We start from the raw sequence: 20,378 nt of genomic DNA, 5'->3' as shown, positions 1-20,378 counted from the left end.
AGAAGTGGTCCAGAGAACAAGGGGCAGGGCTCAGCCTGCAGCTGACCACCAGGCTGGCCCACCTGGGACCCCAGCCTCTTCTGGGACCCCAGGCAGGGCCCTTGTCATCACCTGACATTTTCTACTGTTGCACAGTTTGTGTCAGCCCTGATGTAAAAAAACCCTATCATAGAGGCTGGAAGGAGATCCAACCCAACCCAGTTTTCAGATGGGGACATTGAGGCTGAGGGAGAGGCCTGCCCTGGTCACAGGGCAGAGCTAGATGGACTTCCTTATAGGCTGATTCCCGTCTCAGGAGATGTCCCTCTGTATCCTCCTGCCCTTGGCGTAGAGACTTGGACTGAGTGAGGCGTGGTCTCTGCCCCAGTGTCCTTGAGCACTGTGTGAGGTGACCTCAAGCTGAGCAGTGGCTCTAAGCTCTTTTAGGGCCACCTGGCACCTGGTAGGAAAACATATGGTTGCTTTAGGTAATCTTGGGCATGTTGCATTGATGCGAAAATTCTCAAAATGCAGACAAACCCCTTAATTCAGAATTTGGAAAGGGCTAAAATGTTTTCTATATCATCAATGGAAAAAAGAGGGGTGTTTGAACAGCAGATCAATACAGTGTGAAAGAGAACACAGGCTTCCTGTTCTTCTCTTAAACACTTTAACAATGTCCATGGATCCTTAGAAAGGGGCTCAAAGGACCTTAAGGATTCTCTTGGCCAACCCAGCTCATTTACACATGAACAAACCGAGGCCTCAGGATTTGGCTGCAGACCTAATTAGCTAACATGCCTGGCTGGGAGCCCAAGGTCTTGACTCCCAGGCTGCTTCCCTCTGCCGGAGCACACATTTATTCACGTAGCGCGTTCAGAGTGCTGAATTAGTACCGATAATGAATCTGCTGCTAATATCTGATGCTTATTTGTTCAGACCCATCGTCTGAACGTCTAGCGCCTCCTTCAGAGCGTAGGTGGGAACATACCGCAGTGAATGAAATGTATGAGGAACTTGGAGCTCTGAGAAGCCGTGATTTCTGCACCATGATTCCTTCCTATTTCTAGTTGGCACGTGCGAGGTGTCACTTGGGAGGAGTAAATGACCTGCTGAACAGTCGGCAGCGAGGGAACTTGGTTGTGGTGAGCAAAGGTGTTTTTGTGAAATATGCTGCCCTCATCTTGGTCTTGGAGGACCGATATGACTTGGGCAGGTAAAGAGGATGGCAAGGTATTTCAGGTGGACGCACTGGATGGTAGAGTGCAGAGGGCTGAAAAACAACCCCCAAAGGTATCAGATTCCCATTCCTGGAGCTTGTAAATGTCACCTTGGAAAAAGGGTCTTTGCAGATGTCTTTAAATTAAGGATCTGGGGATGGGGAGATTATCCTGGATTATACGGTGGTCCCTAAATGCAATCACAAGTGTCCTTGTAAGTGGGAGGCAGAGGGAGATCACAGACAGAAGACGAGAAGGTGATGTGATCACAGAGCAGCTATTGGAGTGATGCGGCCACAAGCCAAGGAAGTAAGCTTGTAGGAAGAGGCAGGAAAAGAATCTTCCTTGGATCCTCTAGAGGAGTACAGGCCTGTCCCCACCTTGATTTTGGCCCAGTGATACTGATTTGAGATTTTTGGCCTCCAGACTGTGAGAGAATAACTTTCTGTTGTCTAAGCCACCACGTTTGTGTGATTGATTACAGCAGCCCCAGGAAATTAATACAAATAGGAAAGGGAAAGCCTGCTCGGGTAAGGGTTCAATGTGCTTGCTGGGAGGATAGTCAGATATTCAGAAAAGTGGTACCTACAGTTGACCCTTCATGGATGCTGAACCCATGAATTCGAGGGCCGGCTGCCCTGCCCATACCAAGGGATGACTGTAAATGTTTAGGGCCAGCGTCTTGCATTAGTTTGAAGAGTTCCTGCAAATTTCTGCTTGGATCTTATCTTCCCACCTGGAGTGAGGGGCTCTGGAGGGGAACCACGATGTCCGGCAGATTTCTCTGCAGTCCTAACTCCCGTGCTCCTTAGGTATAGGCAGCCACTGCTTGTTGAATGGCCTGATGAATGCTGGCAGCTGCTGTAGCTGGGCTCACACTGGGTTTACTGATGAAAAATCAAAGCTGTCTGGAGCTCAGAGACAATTGATGTACCTCTCATCTGCAGACTGTGATCTCCAATCGAATTCCCATGACCTACCTCGCAGGGGTGTGATGTGTTAGGAAATGCTCAGCCAACCCAGGATGAATAGGCGGTGGCGGCAGAGGTGGGGCTCTGGAGGGAGGCACTCTGGGTGGAAAGCAGAGCAACTCTGGTTGGGGTAAGAGGATGGGAGTTTCCCTGCTGGGTGAAGTGGCCTGCTTGATGGCAGAGTCAAATTCTCTGCCAACCCCAGAGAATGTGATTAAAGATGGCTCTGGGGCTCTTAGGACACTCTTATTGATCTGAGGTTGTTTATAGCCATAAAACAGCTGTAAATTAGAGGAATGAAATAAAAACAGCAGGGTACTTAACTCCTGTCCTCCTAGGAGGTTGAGAAAGCTTTCTGCACAGCTCCTGCGGCAGCAGGGAGCTGAAATGTAAGTCTTCAAAGGGGCATCTCATTCTCCTTTCCTCCTGACAGTCCAGGCTAGTAGCTGTCTTCTCACCGCTGAAACCTAATCCTCACCCTTGTTGGGAAAGTGTCATTGGCTAACACAATTCCCAGCTGGGACCACCGTTTAATTGTTTACCGGCTACTGTGTGTTAGATGCTGAGGGCCAGTTATCTCCTCCTTCCAAAGCTGTTCTTCTGTTTTTTTCCCCCTTCCCTCCCTTTCCTTGACTCCCATCTCCTTTTCTCTCCCTCTTTTTTTTCTTCCTTTCTTTTGTTCCTCTTTTGGCCACCCTTTTTTTCAGATTAAAGGGTTTTGACACATCACTATTTGTAAAGCGGTTAGGAGTTTCCAACAGACAAACGGCAATCATTTCAATGCAGTAGACCACACCTTGTGACATTGGACTTTCTTTGCTTTCCCCTTGTAGAGATCCGAGAGGCCTTTCGGGTTCTGGACCGAGACGGCAATGGCTTCATCTCCAAGCAGGAGCTGGGAATGGCCATGCGCTCGTTGGGGTACATGCCGAGTGAGGTGGAGCTGGCCATCATAATGCAGCGCCTGGACATGGACGGTGAGACCCGGGCCTGCAGCGTCCCCCCCAGGATGAGCCTGGACTCATCAGGGAGATCTTGGGTTTAAAGGCCCTTGCACTTGGAGTCGAAAGACTTTGAATCATGTCTTGGTTTACCTTTGAGGAGTGGAAAATTGAACTAGATCAGGGTTTTTCAAACCACATTCCGTAGACCTCTAGGGGTCTGCAGAAGTGGTTCTGGGGCCTCTAGAGGGAGCAGGGTGAGGAAGGGGCCTGGCTGGTGGAGTACTGAGAAGGGTTTTGTTTTGCTTTCAGAACAGCTTTGTTGAGAAAGAATTCACACACCATGAAATTCACCCATGTAACTTATACAATTCAATGGCTTTGAGCGTATTCACAGATTTGTGCAACCAATGGCATAATCAATTTTAGAACATTTTCACCATCCAAAAAGAAACCCTGTACCTCTTATTCATCACCTCCCAATCCCTCTATCCCCCACCAAGTCCTAGGCAACCACTAATCTACTTTCTGTCTCTATGGACTGACCTCTTCTGGCTGTTTCATATAAATGGAATCATGTAATACACAGTCCTTTGTGACTGGCTTCTTTCACTTAGCGTAATATTTGTAGGGTTCATCCATATTGTAGCATGTATCACTACTTCGTTGCTTTTTATGGCCAAATCATATTCCATCATTTGGCTATAACAGCTTCTTTTCTCTGTCTTACATACTGGGTTTCTACATACAATCACATTGAGGAAAAGGGTTTCACTGTATTTAAACAGTTCTGAAAAATGACTGCATTTGATGATCCTTAAGATTCTTTCCTGCTCTAAAACTGTCTGTGACCTTCCTGCCTTGGCTGAAGGTCCAGGAAGGAGCTTATTTTGTTGTTTTCAACACACACTCTCCCCCTCTGAAAAGCAGCTTGATTCCAGGTGTAAAGGGTTCAAAGTGGTGGGCTTTGGGGACTCTTGGGTATACTCATGAAGTAGAGACCAAGTAAAAGGAAACAGAGGAGGGGGGCAGGATGTCTTTGGGAGAGATAGATGAAGACCCTGGTAGGGAGATGTTTGCTTGGCCTGCAGACTACGTGCAAGAACATGGCTGTGTCCTGTTATCTTGCTGGATTTGTTGGCAGGATGATAATAAGTGTGACCGTATGGTGAATGGACCCCAGTGCCAATCACCAAGTGCAACTGTGGGCATTTATTTGCTGGTTCAGGAAAGAGATGTTTTATCAGGGGTGTTCAGTTGTACGTGGAGTGCCAACCCTGTCCTTACAACCTTGATGGATTGTGACTCACTGCATCTTTGCAGGCCTGACTCGACCTTGCTTTGTATGTAGAGGTATTTATGACAACCTGGAGCAAAGCACATGTTGTATACGTCCATGAATTCCCATCATCACTTCAGAGATACATTTCCAGAAAGAAGAAAAAAAAAAAGAGTTTCTTCCTTAAAAGAATAGAAATCTTAACCTGTACCTCTGTGTATAGAATTAAGATTTTTGTGCTTTTGAGTCTCCTCCCACAACTTGTAAAATAAAACACGGTCAACTGGACTAAAAGCAAATGGAATTAGCAACGTTTAGTCAAAATGATCTGGGATTATCGTGGGAGAGTTACTCCTCTGAGATTTAAGGGTCTTCGTCCAAGTCCATCCTTGTTCTTTGTATATTCATTCATCAGACCCTGGCTCATGGGGAATTTTTACATTTTTTCAAATCCTCCCTGATTCCACCAGGACTTGGGAGTCCCCAGGGGATCTCATGTTGATGGTGCTGTTCAATGGGCCCGTCAGGACTCAGGCATCCATATCCATATAGGGGTTACAGTTTAAGAGACTTCAGGTTTCACCAGTTTATTTGCAACATCATACTTAGCAACTAGTGCCGAGGGTGGAACTTCCAAGCAAAGTGTGTAGAGAATTGCTATTAGTTCCTTTAAAAGAAGCCCAGGTCATTGGCCTTTTTCATGGTGACCCCATCAGGTGAAAACACTGTTATTTACCTTTTTTAAAAATTTTCTTTTTATTTATTTCTTTTTTGGCTGCACTGGGTCTTTGTTGCTGTGCTCGGGCTTTCTCTAATTGCGGCGAGCAGGGGCTACTCTTCGTTGCGGTGCGCGGGCTTCTCATTGCGGTGGCTTCTCCTGTTGCAGAGCATGGTCTCTAGGCACGCAGGCTCAGTAGTTGTGGCTCGCAGGCTCAGTAGTTGTGGCGCACAAGCTTAGCTGCTCTGTGGCATGTGGGGTCTTCCCGGACCAGGGTTCGAACCCACAGCTTCCTCAAAATAAGATTCAGTGTACAACAAATGCAAACAATGTAGCAGAGTAGGCAAAAAGAACTGCTTTTGCAACATACCAGATGCTTAAGTGTGAAAAGAGCTAAGGGGAAAAAAATGCCCAAGCTGAGGCTGAAGTGTGTGTTTTTACCTGTTTTGCAAATTATGCTGGTAAGTAAAATTTCTGGGGTCCTGAGTTCTGGATACGGATGGATTGGCTGTTTTTCAGTGTCCTTCTCTTAATGGGGCCTTTTGAGCTGTTCTGTTAAAAAAAAAAAAAAAAATGTCAGGTTCTAATTATATCCTTCCTCCCCAGCTTCTGTAACTGGGGATTCTCTGCAGAGATGTGGCCCTACCTAATTAAGCTTCTCTTTGGCGTGAAACTTGTAGAATGGCAGAGGTTTTTAATGGGGAAATGACACACACACACACACAAGTGTTTGGGCCAGAACTTAGGATTCTTTGCTGTAAGATGACCATGCCTCCTGGCCCGCAGATCCTGGTCCTGGTATCCAGGGGCGGCAGGAAGATGGCGGTGCCTCCCTGCATCCCAGCTGGCTGTGATTAGAAGCAGGTCTGGCCCACATACTGATCTTTTCTTTCTGGGGTCCCTGTTGGTTTGCCCGACGGTGAGGTCATAGCTTCGGCACGAGGCCCAGATGAAATTAGCCTGAGTCTGTGCAACCTTAGTCTCTCCATGAGGCTTTCATTAGGTGGTTCCTTGGGAGTGGGGTGCCTTGCCGACTCTGCATGTAACAGTAACCTCCCTGGATTAGGGAGCTCAGTGGGGTTTCCTGGACACAGAGCCTGCAGGAGCCTGACAGTTCCAGTGTGTGTGGAGCTGGTTTTCCAGAGGGTGGAATGGAAGACAGGCAGTAGGGTCTGGAATTGCTCACCTGGCTGTGGCCCATTTGCCTTCAGTGCTGGGAATGAGCTGTGTGTGTGCACCGCCTAGGCCAAACTACTCCAAGTTAGATAAACAGAAAACCCAAACTCCTGCCCCATGCCCAGTGCTTGCTTTATGGCCCATGACTGCAAATGTTCTTTCAGCCTCTGCAGCTGAGATGACTTTTGTCCTGACACCAGTTGGGGACCAAGATTCACCTTTCCTGGATGCTTCGTGCCAGGATCTCACCTTCAGCCCAGTTTCTGGAAGCCTGCAGTCCTCTCCGTCAGGCTCCTGGAGGCATTTAAGCCCAGTGCCCTAAGGCACTCCTGGCATTGGGAAATCAATTTCTCTCAAATGCATCACAGTACCAGTTATGTACCCCGTCCTTGGAAGAATTGATCAAATAGTCACCCCCCCCCCAGAAAGTATCTACAAAGCTTAAATCTTTTATATTAGAAACAGGTTGAGAAAGAGACTGTGGGCTCTGCCATGCCCCCATCTGCTCCCATCAGCTCTGTGGCTCCCATGATAGCTCCTGGGGCCCCTCAGAGCTTCCTGTACTGTTCACTGGAGGATAAGGGCTTGGTATCTTCAAGACCAAAGGGATATTTTTGACTCTTTTCTACATTTTAATGGTTTCACAAACCACACCACTGTGGCCATCTGGAGTGAATCCAGCCAGCTTTGCAAGTAATTTCCTGAAACCATCAAACCATCAAACCAGGAGATGCTTTCGGCAGCCAATGGCCTCTGCATGGGTCCCACTCACATTTCTTAACGCAACCCTCTCCTGTTCCAAGCTGCCCTCACCTCTCGTTCGCTCAAGGAACAAAACAAATGCAGCCCTTGCCCTCTGCATCCTTGATTTTCCTTCTACCCCTCAGAGATGCAGAATCTCGTGAAATTCCAATGAATTGGGGGTTTTGAAATGAATTCTTATCTCTTAACAGGTTTGTAGGGCTTTTTTTTTTTTTTTAAGGTTCACCACTGTCTGGATGGTGAGTATGATTCAGCTTAGTTCCATTTAAAAAGGATTTATCTGGTGTCCATTATGTGTGAATTTGCTTAATTTTATGGTTGGCAAGATGCACTTTCGGTTCATTTTGAGGCAAACCACTAGCTGCAAAGAACGAAATTATGGCCAGAGTCACATGAAAAAGTTAGCAGTGTCCCCATTTTTAGCTTGTGTGTCGCATCTTGTCTCTTTTCCTACCCATTCATTACATGTATTGATCCTTTGCTGATTAGTCATATAATTATGACTTTGCTGTTTTCATTTGTGATCTTCTAGAAGACAGAAAAGTATAAGCTTAATTCAAAGTACAGCCCACCTCCACTTCACTTTCAAACACTGATTTGGATGCTCTGGAACTGGCCTAGGTCTATTGTGTGAGCTCAAATACACACACTTCTCTTATTTATTTATTTATTTATTTATTTATTTATTTATTTATTTATTTATTTATTTAGAAGTACAGTTGACTTACAAGGTCATGTTATTTTCAGGTGTACAGCAATGTGATTCAGTTATACATATACACACACACACACACACACACACACACACACACTTTTCAGGATTCTTTTCCATATAGGTTATAACAGATATTGAGTATAGTTCCCTGTGCTATGCAGTAGGTCCTTGTTGCTTATGTACTTTGTATATAGTACTATGTATATGTTAATCCCAAACTCCTGATTTATCTCTACCCTTCCTTTCCCCTTTGGTAACCATAAGTTAGCTTTCTAAGTCTGTGAGTCTATTTCTGTTTTGTAAATAATTTCATTTGTATCATTTTTTTAGATTCTTCCTGTAAGTGACATTATATGATATTTGTCTTTCTCTGACTTACTTCACTTAGTATGGTAATTTCTAGGTCCATCCATGTTGCTGCAAATGGCATTACTTCATTCTTTTTTATGGCTGAGTAGTATTCCATTGTCTATATACACTTTTTTTCTGTATGTGAGGGAAGATGCTCACCCACAGGCTCCATGAAGTGGGACCAACTGATGGAAGCAGCTGGGGCTTTTTAGCATTAAGCACAGGTTCCTGAACTTGAGTGCACATCAAAAAAAAAAAAAAAGGAAACGTGGTAAACAAACAGACCAGTAGAGTCAAAACCCCCATGGTGGGGCAGAACAGTCTGTGGTCAGTCAGTCCTGCCTAAAAGCAGGAGGCCCTCCCAGTGCTCGCACATGCTGGGGCCTTGGCTTCCTCCCTCCTCCAGCTGTGGCCCAGGGACTTGCAGAATCGCATCACCTGGGAGCTTGCTTAAAATGCTGACTCTCAGGCCCACCCCAGACCTGCTGATTCAGAGCCTGCATTTTACCAAGACTCATGTGTACAGTCAAGTTTGAGAGGTATTAGTCTAGGGCACACCATCAGAAACAGGAAGCAAACCCAAATGTGTTTCCTCATTTGAGGATCTCTCCCATGCAGTTGCAGCCCTTCCCTAATCTCCTGCCAGTAACCCAAGGCAAAGATTTGTAACTTTAAAAGCTGGAAGTAATTCACAAAGCCAAAGTTTTGGTGAAGGTCAATCACAGGAGAATCTCTCTCCATCTGTTTGCATTTGTGAATAAACATGATTGGCATCGAACTATTTCATATTTCATTCTATGTTAGGGAATTATTGCTGAATGTATTTCGACCTTACTATGGTAAGTCTTAGCTGGGTAATAATGATAACTAATACTTATGTAATGCTTGCCATTCTCCCAATAATAACTTTGAGTATGATAGTACCGTCTGACACATCGGAGTCTTCACCATGAGCTGCTGTTCTAGCACTTTACTTATTAACTTACTTAGTCCTCATAACAGCCATAGGTACTAATATGATCCTCATTTTATACATGAGAATAATGAAAGACCAAAGTTTCAAGTTACTTGCCCATGTCATGCTACTAGTAAGAGCCCTATGAATCTTAAGATCTTAACCACATATCTTGTAGATATGTTGTTATTCTTTTTGTGATTTAGTGGACATAGATCACTTAGGGTGACCACGGGGCATTGAAGCAGTGACTTAACAGGACACAGGCACACATGCATACACATACCAGAGTCATGATGTCACGTAGATATTTCAAACCTATATGTGAGTGTTTTGGTTATCAATTACCATTCCAGATAGTCTCCTGCTGTCAGCTTTAGTTGGATGATAAACTCCAGCTACTCTCCAGGTTATCCTTGAATGAGTCAAGCCTGACCCTAAAGCAGAGTTTGTGAAATGAAGATGTGTGAGCTATTGGATTTCTTGTTGCTTTAGCGAGGGGTGTCCTTTAGGGCCTTTTGGGATATATAGTGATAGTGGATGTTTGTGAAAAATCCACTCCAACTTTCTTATTACCCTAGGCAGCTCCTGACAGGAAGGGTCTGCCATCTCAATTGTATTGACAGTTGCTCTCATTGGACCCAAGTTTCTGCTAAAGACCAAACTGTTCAAGCCACTTCCAGCTACTCAGTCCAGCATACTAAAAACAGAATTTCTGGTCCTTATGATCATTTCATTAAGAGCATCCTCAGCCAATATTATATTCTGTCTCCCTTGTTTTAACACCCTGGAACCCATTGCTACACCTCTCCCCCCAGTTTACAATGGTATAAATTAGCAACATCTTGTGACTGTTTTCTTCTCCTGTTAGCAGACTTGGAACTTCTCCTGGGATGTGCTGATCTGATTCTAGTCATGGGTTTAGAGGCAGTGAAACTTGGTAGAAGTAGATCTTGAAAATGGGCATCTCTGTTCAAGGCAACTGCCTCATCTGTGTTTATTTCCAGTCTTCAGGGTCACCAGGTTCTTCAAGCTGATCTTGTCTGACCTAAGGGACGTATCAGAGAGGACACCAAGGAGACGTGGCCATTCAATTTTCTGAATCCATGCAGAGGTCCCCACTCTAAGTCTCAGGTCCCACTTCTTTCCAACCAGTGCCCTAAATTTCACATAAGAGACTTGATGAGTCTGTGATTTCAACTTAATAATTCTTTTGACCACCCAGTTAAATTTGGGGTCTTCCCTTCAGTTGTAAGAAATAAGTGATTATCTGGGGCTACCCTAGAAGCACTCTGGTTGTCTGACTGTAACCTGAGCTGAGAGTTTCAAGTCCTGAGCTTGTTAGAACAGCCTTGTTGTCATCATTGCTATTGTAAAAGTCAAACATAGTAGCTACATGAGTCTTCAAAAACCTTGCTTCAATAATTATTTTATCCCAAGAAACCACAGATGACATTTAGTTAACTATGATGCCAGTCATGCCGTAGATAACAGTTTGCCATTTTTCACTAGCAAGGAGGTCAGCACTTCTTTTAAGATCATAGATAAGCAAGCCAATCTCAGAATCCCACTTGGGTAGTTTGTTTTCTCCTGGTACCATATACTGTGTCATCAAGAAAACAGACGTCATCCTGGATTCCTAGGAGGGAGAGTATTATGTGAAATGTAAGAACCTGCTGAAATTCTTCATACATAAATAATATTTCTCTTAGGCAGGATTTACCAAAAGGAATATATGAAAATGCCCATCTCAGAACACCCAGACCAGTATCGAGTATTATTTAACAAATCATTACTAATATGATTGGTGAAAAACGGGGACTTAGTTTTTACTCATAAGTGAGATGATATATTTTTCGTATGTTGATTGGTTATCTATTTCTTTTCATTTTTGCAGATTGTCTTTTTTTTTTTTTTTTGGTCTGTTTCAGTAAGGACAGGCTAAATGATGCTGTAGTGATAAATAATCCCCTCAAGTATCAGTGGCTTAATACTACAAAGTAAAATGTCTCACCCAGGCTATATGTCCATTGGGGGTTGGTTGGGTGTTTCCTGTTAGTCATCCTCACTCAGGAATCCTGGCAGAGGGAGACTTCTGTCTGTACTTCCATGATAGCTGTGGCAAGGGAAAGAGACTGAGTGAAGCACTTAGTGATTCTTAAAGCTTTTGTCGCTTCTCTTCTCATCTCATTGGATAGAGCAAGTCACATGGCTGTGCCTCATATCAAGGGCTGTTGGGATGTTGAATCTGACTCCATGACCACAAGGGTATGAACTGGAAGTGTTTGAACAACACTAATGATGACTTATGGATTTTAGGCTTTTTCTTTTTTCATTAGAATGTTACGTTCATTGCAAAAATTTTATTTCAGGAAAAATTTTTAGAAATACTATGAATAGGGGCAAAAATGATTATTATGGGAGATTTTACACATTCCTTTAGACTTGATCAAGTACATAAAACTAAGTAACAGAATTTGAATGACATTGGATGTGCATGTATATGAGTGTGTGTGTGTGTGTGTGTGTGTGTGTAATATAAATTTTGTTCCTTTGAAAAGAGAATACTGTTCTTTCGAAGTGATTCTGGAATGTTAGCAAACATGACTGTGTATTAGGCCACAAAGACAACCTAATTAAATTCCAAAGGACAAATATTACAGGCACATTCTTTGACTGCAGTGCAGTAAACCAGAAATTAATAACAAACTTTTGAATAAGAATCCCACCCGCTTGGAAATTTGAAAATGAAAAACCAAAAATCTTTCAATTTAATGAACAGATCCAAGAGCTGATTCTTTGGGGGAAAAATGCAATAAATTGACAAATAAAGCATATTTATTTAAGAATTAAAGAGAATTATCACTAAACTAAACTAGAAATGAAAAAATATGGAAGAGTTTTCAAAAGAATACTTGATACAATTTTATGTGAATACATTTGAACATCTACATGAAATGGAGATTTTTGGAAAAATATAAGTAATTGAAACTGATTCAAGCTGAAATAAGTAGTCTAAATCAGAAGTTGCATACTTGCAGCCTACCAGCCAAATTCAGCTCTTAGCCATGCTTTAGTTGTCTCACACATCATTTTATAAAGCAGAAAATCTCATATTAAAAATCTGCATTTCTCCCTCTTAAAATATGGGAGAATTTGACAAGTCTGGACCTGCATTCCTTCATTGCAATAATTTGGTGGAGTTGAGTAGCTCTCCTCTCTAGGCAGGGCAAATGCCACAGTCTCCACCAGTCCCTATTGTCTTACACCTGCCTGTTCTCTTTTGATGGACTAGCTTAGGCCCTACGGACCTGGGAGTTTGTGACTCTGCCTAAATCAACCAGTGAGTGATGAGGGCCTCTTTCACTGCTGAAGCAATCAGTTCTTCATTTCCTTTAGTTTTAATTGTAAGGTGTTTTTGTTTTGATTTTCTGTTTTGGTTTATGTGTTGCTTATTTGTTGTCATTTCTAGCAACTTCAGTAGATTACTTATTTAATTTAATTCCTCATTATTTAACAATTAAGGCAACTAGGACAATAAATTTGTCACTGAGAAGACTTTAGTAATCTCTCCAAAATTTTGATAGTTTTGTTTCATTGTTCTCTATATAATATTTTATTATAGTTTTTGATTCCCTCTGCTCCCCTACAATTTTTTTAGTGAAGTGTTTTATAGTTTCCAAGTCACTGGGATTCTGAATTTCTAGTTTACATTTAAATTTTCTATTTTTATTGCCCATTGAAAAATAAATATGACCTGCTATTTGCTAGGATTTTCTTTGCAAGCAAGAATAAGATGAACTTTTATGAAGGCATTTCCTCTATGGTATAGGCTTTTATATATGCATAGAAGTTATCTTCATATTACCTATATCCCTTCCACCTGTATTTTTGGTTATTTTATCTGAAATAAATTACTGTGATGTGTCAAAGTCTCCCACTGCTGTTACCTTGCTTCCTTGGTGTACTTCCAACAGTTTTTATTTTAATTTTTAATGTACTGTCTGCCCTCATAGTGTATTTTACCTTTTATCAATGTAAATGTTCTTGAAACGCTTTTGAGTTATGCTTTTGCTTTCTGTTGATTTTTACCACATAACCTTTTTGCCTGTGTTTGCATAACATTTATTGTTATGTGTGGTCATTGGGGAACATTCACAATTATTCAGCTTCTTCCAGGAACACAGTGCACTGCACTCCTGCCCTTTCTGTGTGATTTTGTTAGGTGTATAAAGCAATTTGTGCCACTATGTTTTAATTTTTAAGTATTCTGAGAGCCTTTTTATGGGCAAGCTTAACCTATTGTTTATTTCAGAATTTTTCAGTTGGGTCTTAATTCTGTTATTTGGCTTTATGCTGGTTTCCATGTGTACCTAAGGTATTTAATTTGTCTTCTTTTTTGACTACAGTGGGTTTTTTTTTTTTTTTTTTTAATACATCGGATTTTCTTTTTTTGGCCATGTCGTTTGGCTTGCAGGATCTCAGTTCCCCAACCAGGGATCCGACCTGGGCCATGGCAGTGAAAGCCTGGAATCCTAACCACTAGGCCACCAGGGAACTCCCACAGTGGGTTTTTTAAATTGAAATATAATTGACATATAACTTTATATGAGTTTCAGGTGTACAACGTAATGATTTGATATTTATTTATTTTGCAAAATGATCAACACAATAAGCCTAGTTAACATCCGTCACCTTACATAGTTACATAATTTTTTTCTCTTGATGAGAACTTCTTTTTGCGGTACACGGGCCTCTCACCGTTGTGGCCTCTCCCGTTGCAGAGCACAGGCTCCGGACGCGCAGGCTCAGTGACCATGGCTCACGGGCCTAGCCGCTCCGCAGCATGTGAGATCTTCCCAGACCGGGGCACGAACCTGTGTCACCTGAATCGGCAGGCGGACTCTCAACCACTGCACCACCAGGGAAGCCCCTTGATGAGAACTTTTAAGATCTATTCTCTTAGCAACTTTCAATTATGCAATACAGAATTATTGTTAACTATAGTCACCATGCTGTACATTACATTCCCATGACTTATTTATTTTATAATTGGAAGTTTGTACCTTTTGTCCACCTTCACCCATTTCACCCACCCTCCACCCCCTACCTCTAGCAACCACCCATCTGTTCTCCGAATTACTGAGCTTGGCTTTTTTTTTTTTTTAAGATTCCGTATACAAATGAGATCATGTGGTATTTGTCTTTCTCTGACTTATTTCACTGATACCCTCAAGTTCCATCCATGTTGTCACAAATGGCAAGACTTTCCTCTTTTTTTATGGCTAAATAATATTGCTGTGTGTGTGTGTGTGTGTGTGTGTGTGTGTGTGTGCTGCATCCTCTTGATCCATTCATCCATCAGTGGACACTTAGTTTGTTTCCGTATCTTGTCTATTGTAAGCAGTGCTGCAGTGAACAAGGAGATGCAGGTATCTCTTTGAGTTAGTGTTTTCATTTTCTTCAGATAAGTACTCAGAAGTGGAATTGCTGGATCATATAGAATTTCTGTTTTTAATTTTTTGAGGAACTTCTATACTGTTTTCCAGAGTGGGTGCACCAGTTTGCATTACCACCAGCAGTGCACAAGGGTTCTCTTTCCTCCACATCCTCATTCACACTTGTTATTTCTTGTCTTTTTGATAATAGCCATTTAGCAGGCATGAAGTAGTATCTCATTATGGTTTCAGTTTGCATTTCCCTGGTGATTACCTTTTCATGTACCTGTTGGCCATCTGCATGTCTTCTTTGGAAAGACTTCTGCAGTCTATGCAGATCCTTTTTCCATTTTTAAATCGGATTTTTTTTCACTATTGACTTTTATCAGTTCTTTATATATTTTGGAAATTAACCCCTTATTAGATATATAATTTGAAAATAAATTTTCCCATTCAGTAGGTTGCCTTTTCATTTTGTTGATGATTTTCTTTGTTGTACAGAAAGGGTGCTTTTTTTTTTTTTTTTTTTACGTTATGCGGGCCTCTCACTGTTGTGGCCTCTCCCGTTGCGGAGCACAGGCTCCGGACGTGCAGGCCCAGCGGCCATGGCTCACGGGCCCAGCCGCCCCGCAGCATGTGGGATCCTCCCGGACCGGGGCACGAACCCACGTCTCCTGCATCGGCAGGCAGACTCCCAACCACTGCGCCACCAGGGAAGCCCAGAAAGGGTGCTTTTGTTTTGTTTTGTTTTGTTAGTATTACCCTCTCAGTTGTTTGGAAGTTAGATATCCTACTTTCAATTTTTCTAGTAATGGCCATAACGTTTTTGTGAATTTAACTCCTAACATCAGCTACAAATTAATAATACTTGCTTTTGGGCTTCCCTGGTGGCGCAGTGGTTGAGAGTCCGCCTGCCGATGCAGGGGACACGGGTTCGTGCCCCGGTCTGGGAAGATCCCACATGCCGCAGAGCGGCTGGGCCCGTGAGCCATGGCTGCTGAGCCTGCGCATCCGGAGCCTGTGCTCTGCAAGGGGAGAGGCCACAACAGTGAGAGGCCCGCCTACCGCAAAAAAAAAATAAAATAAAATAAAAAATAAAAAATAATAATACTTGCTTTTGTGGAAGATGAGAAATTAACTGTCTTCCCCTTTTCTCTTCTTTGTTAATTTCAATATATGGCTGTTATAAATATGCCTCCCCCTTTTTAAAAACAATTTTTATTATTTTCAATTTTAAAGAATATTATCAGTTTTATAACCATATTTGAAACACTTATTTTGCCTGTACATTTAACTGGTTTGAGTGCTTATACCCAGCCATATTTAACTCATTTTCTGCTTCTTATTTTAATTAGTATGCATTTGTTCCTGCATAAACTTTCTAAAATTTCATTGTTATTGTTTTTTTTTTTTCAGGAAGTTTACTTCAATCCTAAATCTTCTGAGTATTTGAAATCTGAGAATGTCCTTCTCTTGATACACAGATGATGACTTGATTTAGGTATAGAATTCTTGGGTTTCAGCGTTTTGTTTTTAAAGTTCTGTGATTGCTACTCCATGATTTTTGGTTTTTCATGTTGTGAGGAAGCTCATGACCAACCTACTTCTTATTCCTTGTGAATAACCTTATTTTTTTAGGATGTGGTTATTATCTGTGAAGTGTGAACATCTCACCCGCCTGTTTACTTCTGTGTTGCTAACGGTGGTTGGTGCTTGGTTGTCGCTGATGTTAGGGTTCTTTGCGGTATGAGTCACACTCTCAATTTTCCAAAGTTTTTTCCCTAGGAAATATTTTTTTCCACCCTTTTTGTTTTCCACCCTCCTTGCTCCACAGATTTCAGTCTCTCTTTCCAGCCTTATATGCAGATTAGATCCTGGGCTGTGGTCTCTGCATCTCCCCTTCAGCTGTCCTTTCTCCTTCTTTGTCTTCAGTCTTCTGCATTTCTCACATATATTTTGTTCTTCTCTACTTTGAGGTTTTCCAGTGAAAAGTCTACTGATCACTGGATTTTATTTCTGTGACACTGCCTTCTCATCTCTGTAATCTTTTTCTTGTCACTTTTCTAATTTGGTTGATACAGCATCTTCTCGGTGTTGTTGAGGAATACACTGAATACTTTTTGAACATTCTTTGGTATATCTGTTTGAGAGTGAGGTAGTTGCCAAGTTCTGAGCAACTGGTTGTCACTTTTGAACCATAGCATCTCTTCATAGGTCTCTTGATTTTCCAGTAGACGCAGATCCAGCCTGCCTAATCCAGCATGCATATCCTGCGACCTGACTCAGGGTCAGGTCAGACTAGGCTCCAGCAGAGATGGATGCAGGACATTAGGCAAATCCGTTTCTAGCGCCATGCAAAGAAGGGGTGGTGTGAAGGAATTATAGGCGGTACTTACTCAGCAACCTAGGAAATCGAAGAGGAAGCCAAGTAGGTGTCTCTTATAACAGGGATCCCAGTATACCTGGAATCCCTGTAAAAAATGCTCCCTGAAGCTTCTGTGTCTGTGTTATGTGGGTCCATCTCATTTTTCCTTTTTGCCTTTTTGCCTTATTTCCATGAGTAGAAATTTTTAGATCAAATAGTAATGGTAATTGCAGACATTTTTTTCTTGTTTTTGATTTTAATGGAAAAGTCCCCAGATTTTGAACTTAAACTTGCAAATGGTATTGATTGCTGTTTGATATGAATATTAGTTATAATGTTAAGCTAATATATCATATTCTTGATTTACCTTTTTTCTTTTAAAGCAATCATGGCTATTAGGTAACTTTTTGACATCTATTGAGATAATTATATAGTGTTTATTATTTTACCTGTTGATCATATGTATTATTTAATTGAATTTACTAAAATTAAAAAACTCCTACAGTTCAGGGATGATTCTTCAGAATGAGTTTCTCTTACAATATCCTGTTGTGTTTGACTAGCTATTGTTTTGGTTTTTTATTTAGGTTTTTGCATTTATATCAGTGAAAAATAATTGATCCATTGCTTTTTCTTTCCATTTGGCAGGTTTTTGTATCAGGGTTTGCTGAACTTATAAAGGTATTGGAGACTTTTCCATCTTTTTATACACCAGAAGGGATTATAAAATAATTATTTCTTAATATTCAAACGCATGTTCCTGTGAAATCATGTAAACATAAAAGTTTGGGAGTATTCTTTAACAGTATTTAGTTTATATTGTGTTTACTAATCTGTTCAAATGGTCATTTTCTTTAGTGAATTTGATTATCTATTTGTTCCTGGAAATTACCCATTTCTTTTGGTTTTCAAATGTGTTAACCTAAATGTATACTTGTTTGTCATTCTTTATATTTTGATATCCTTTAATTCTGTAAATATTCATCTTTGTGATTTCTAATATATATACTTATTTTATCTCTTTCTCCTTAATTTGATTTCCAGATGATTTTCCTTATATATATTTTTTCTCAGAGAATTATACCACCATCTTGATTATCAGTGATACTAGTTCAGTTTTTAGAGGGAAGGTTTACATTGTGAATTTTACTTCTGCTAGTAGTTTTTTAGTTTTGTTGTATTCTTTCCTTATTTTCCCCAGCTTCTTTCTCATCTCAGCCTTTACCAACTGATTTCTAATTTTTAATTGATTCATAATTCAAATAACCTAAAATGCATAATTCTTGAGTGCTCAGTTTGAGGGGTTTTGACAATTATATATGGCAGTGTAATTCATACCCTAATATAAAATATAGAAACTTTCTTTAGTTCCTTGACAAATAAAATTTCCTACTCTGTGGTTTATATATTCATTTCTTAACAGAGTCTTTTGATTAGCAGATACTTTAAGTTTTGATTAAATCCAATATATCACTTTTTTTCACGTTCAGTGATTCTTGTCTAAAAAATTTTGCTTGCATCAATAATGTTATAAAAATACTTTACTACATTTTCTTCTAGAAAATTTATGATTCTAGCTTTTAAAGTTAGGTTGTGATCCATATGAAATTCATTTTTGTGTATGGAGTGTGGTAGATGTTGAGGTTCAGTTTGCCCACTACAAGTTTTTGGCTATTTTAAGCACAATTTGTTAAAAAGACTTTTCTATCCAAATCATTGAATTGACTTGGAACCTTGATTGGGTATTGATTGACCAAAAGTGTGACAGCCCGTTTCTGGATTCTGTCTTCTATTCTATTGACCTATTTGCTCTATCTATTTTGTACACTAACACATACTGTCTTAATTCCTATAGTTTTATGTCAGCTCTTGAAATCAGGATGTGTATGTCCTGAAGCTGTTCATCTTTTCCAAAATTATTATGGTTATTCTAGATCCTTTGCATTTCCACATAGATTTTAAAATCAGCTTGTAAGTTTTGTCAACAAAACTACCTGGGATTTGGATTGCGATTGCATTAAATCTGTAGATGAATTTTAATAGAATGGACATATTAACAGCAGTAAGTCTATAAAAAGGGTATGTCTCTCCATTTCTTTAGATCATATTGAACTTTTCTCAACAATATTTTATGTTTTATTTTGGATGACTTGCACATCTTTTGTTAGATTTATTCCTAGGTACTGATGGGTTTTTTTAAAATTTTTATTGGAGTATAGTTGCTTTACAATGTTGTATTAGTTTCTGCTGTACAGCAAAGTGAATCACTTATATGTATACATATGGCCCCTGTTTTTTAGATTTCCTTCCCATTTAGGTCACCACAGAGCACTGAGTGTAGAGTTCCCTGTGCTATACAGTAGGTTCTCATTAGTTATCTATTTTATATGTAGTAGTGTGTATATGTCCATCCCAATCTCCTAATTCATCCCACTCCTCCTTCCCCCCCTTGATATTGACACCATTGTAAATTATATTGTTTTAAAATTTTTGCTTTCAGATTGTTTGCTACTGGTATGTAGAAATACAGTTGCTTTTTTTTTTTTTGGTAATACAGTTGCTTTTAAAATTGAATTTCTATTCTGATATCTTGCTAGTTCTAGTAGTTTTTAATACTTCCATGGGATTTTCTACATACTCAAAGGTATTGTTTGTGACAAATAGTTTTACTTCTTCCCTTCTAAGTTTTATGTCTTTTGTATTTCTTTTCTTGCCTTGTCATACCAGCTAGGATTGATTAAAGTGATAAGAGGAGACATTTTTCTTTCTTGATCTTAGGGAAAATCTTTCACCATTAAGCTTTTTGTTGATGCTTTTTTCAGATTGAAAAAGTTTCTTCCCTCTATTCTAGATTGCTGAGAATTTTTATCTGGAACAGGTGTTGAATTTTTTCAGATGCTTTTACTGCATCTATCAAAGTGATCATATTTTTTTTCTTATATTCTGTTGATGTACTGAATTGTGTTGATATATTTTCATGTTAAACCAACTTTATATTCCTAGAATACACCAGATCAGGTCATGATATATTTTCCTTTTCAGATATTGCTGGATTTGATTTGCTGATATTTTGTTAAGGATATTTGCATCTATGTTTATGAGGCATATTGGTCTGTAATTTTCTTATAATTTCCCTGTCAAGTTAAGGTGTCAGGTTTAAGCTTGTCCCATAAAATGAGTTAGAAAGCTTTTTTCTTTTTTTTTTCTCTTTTATGTTCTGAAAGAGTTTGGCATTTTTCTTCCTTAAATGTTTATTTGAAGCTATCTAGACCTGGAATTTTCTTTGTTAAAAGGATTTTTAAATATTATATTATAAAAATTTTCAATCACGCAGAAATGTTGAATGAATTTGTGCAGTATGTAGGTGCAGCACCTACATACTCATCACATTGATTTTACAATGCTATATTTGCTTTAGCATTTATATCTTCATCTCTCTATAGGAGTAGCTTTTTGATTATAAAACAGTTCCTTTAAAATCATGGAGCTATTTAGATTTTCTATTTCT

General features: G+C 40.3%; 1 protein-coding gene across 1 annotated transcript in view; it reads left to right on the top strand.

Annotated features, from left to right (window-relative positions):
* The window catches only part of CALN1 (calneuron 1), a gene marked incomplete at both ends in the record, with an annotated part of 447,810 nt that overhangs the window by 216,832 nt on the left and 210,600 nt on the right, over positions 1 to 20,378 (top strand). Inside the window, one exon of the mRNA XM_081255249.1 lies at positions 3,004 to 3,147. Coding sequence (XP_081111375.1) covers positions 3,004 to 3,147 — 144 coding nt within the window. The remainder of the gene's footprint in view (positions 1 to 3,003; positions 3,148 to 20,378) is intronic.

Source organism: Mesoplodon bidens (genome assembly GCF_964165515.1).
Source record: "Mesoplodon bidens genome assembly, chromosome: 15".
Lineage (NCBI taxonomy): Eukaryota > Metazoa > Chordata > Mammalia > Artiodactyla > Ziphiidae > Mesoplodon > Mesoplodon bidens.
The sequence above is the reverse complement of the archived record's forward strand: the minus strand, read 5'-3'. Positions and strand labels throughout refer to the sequence as shown.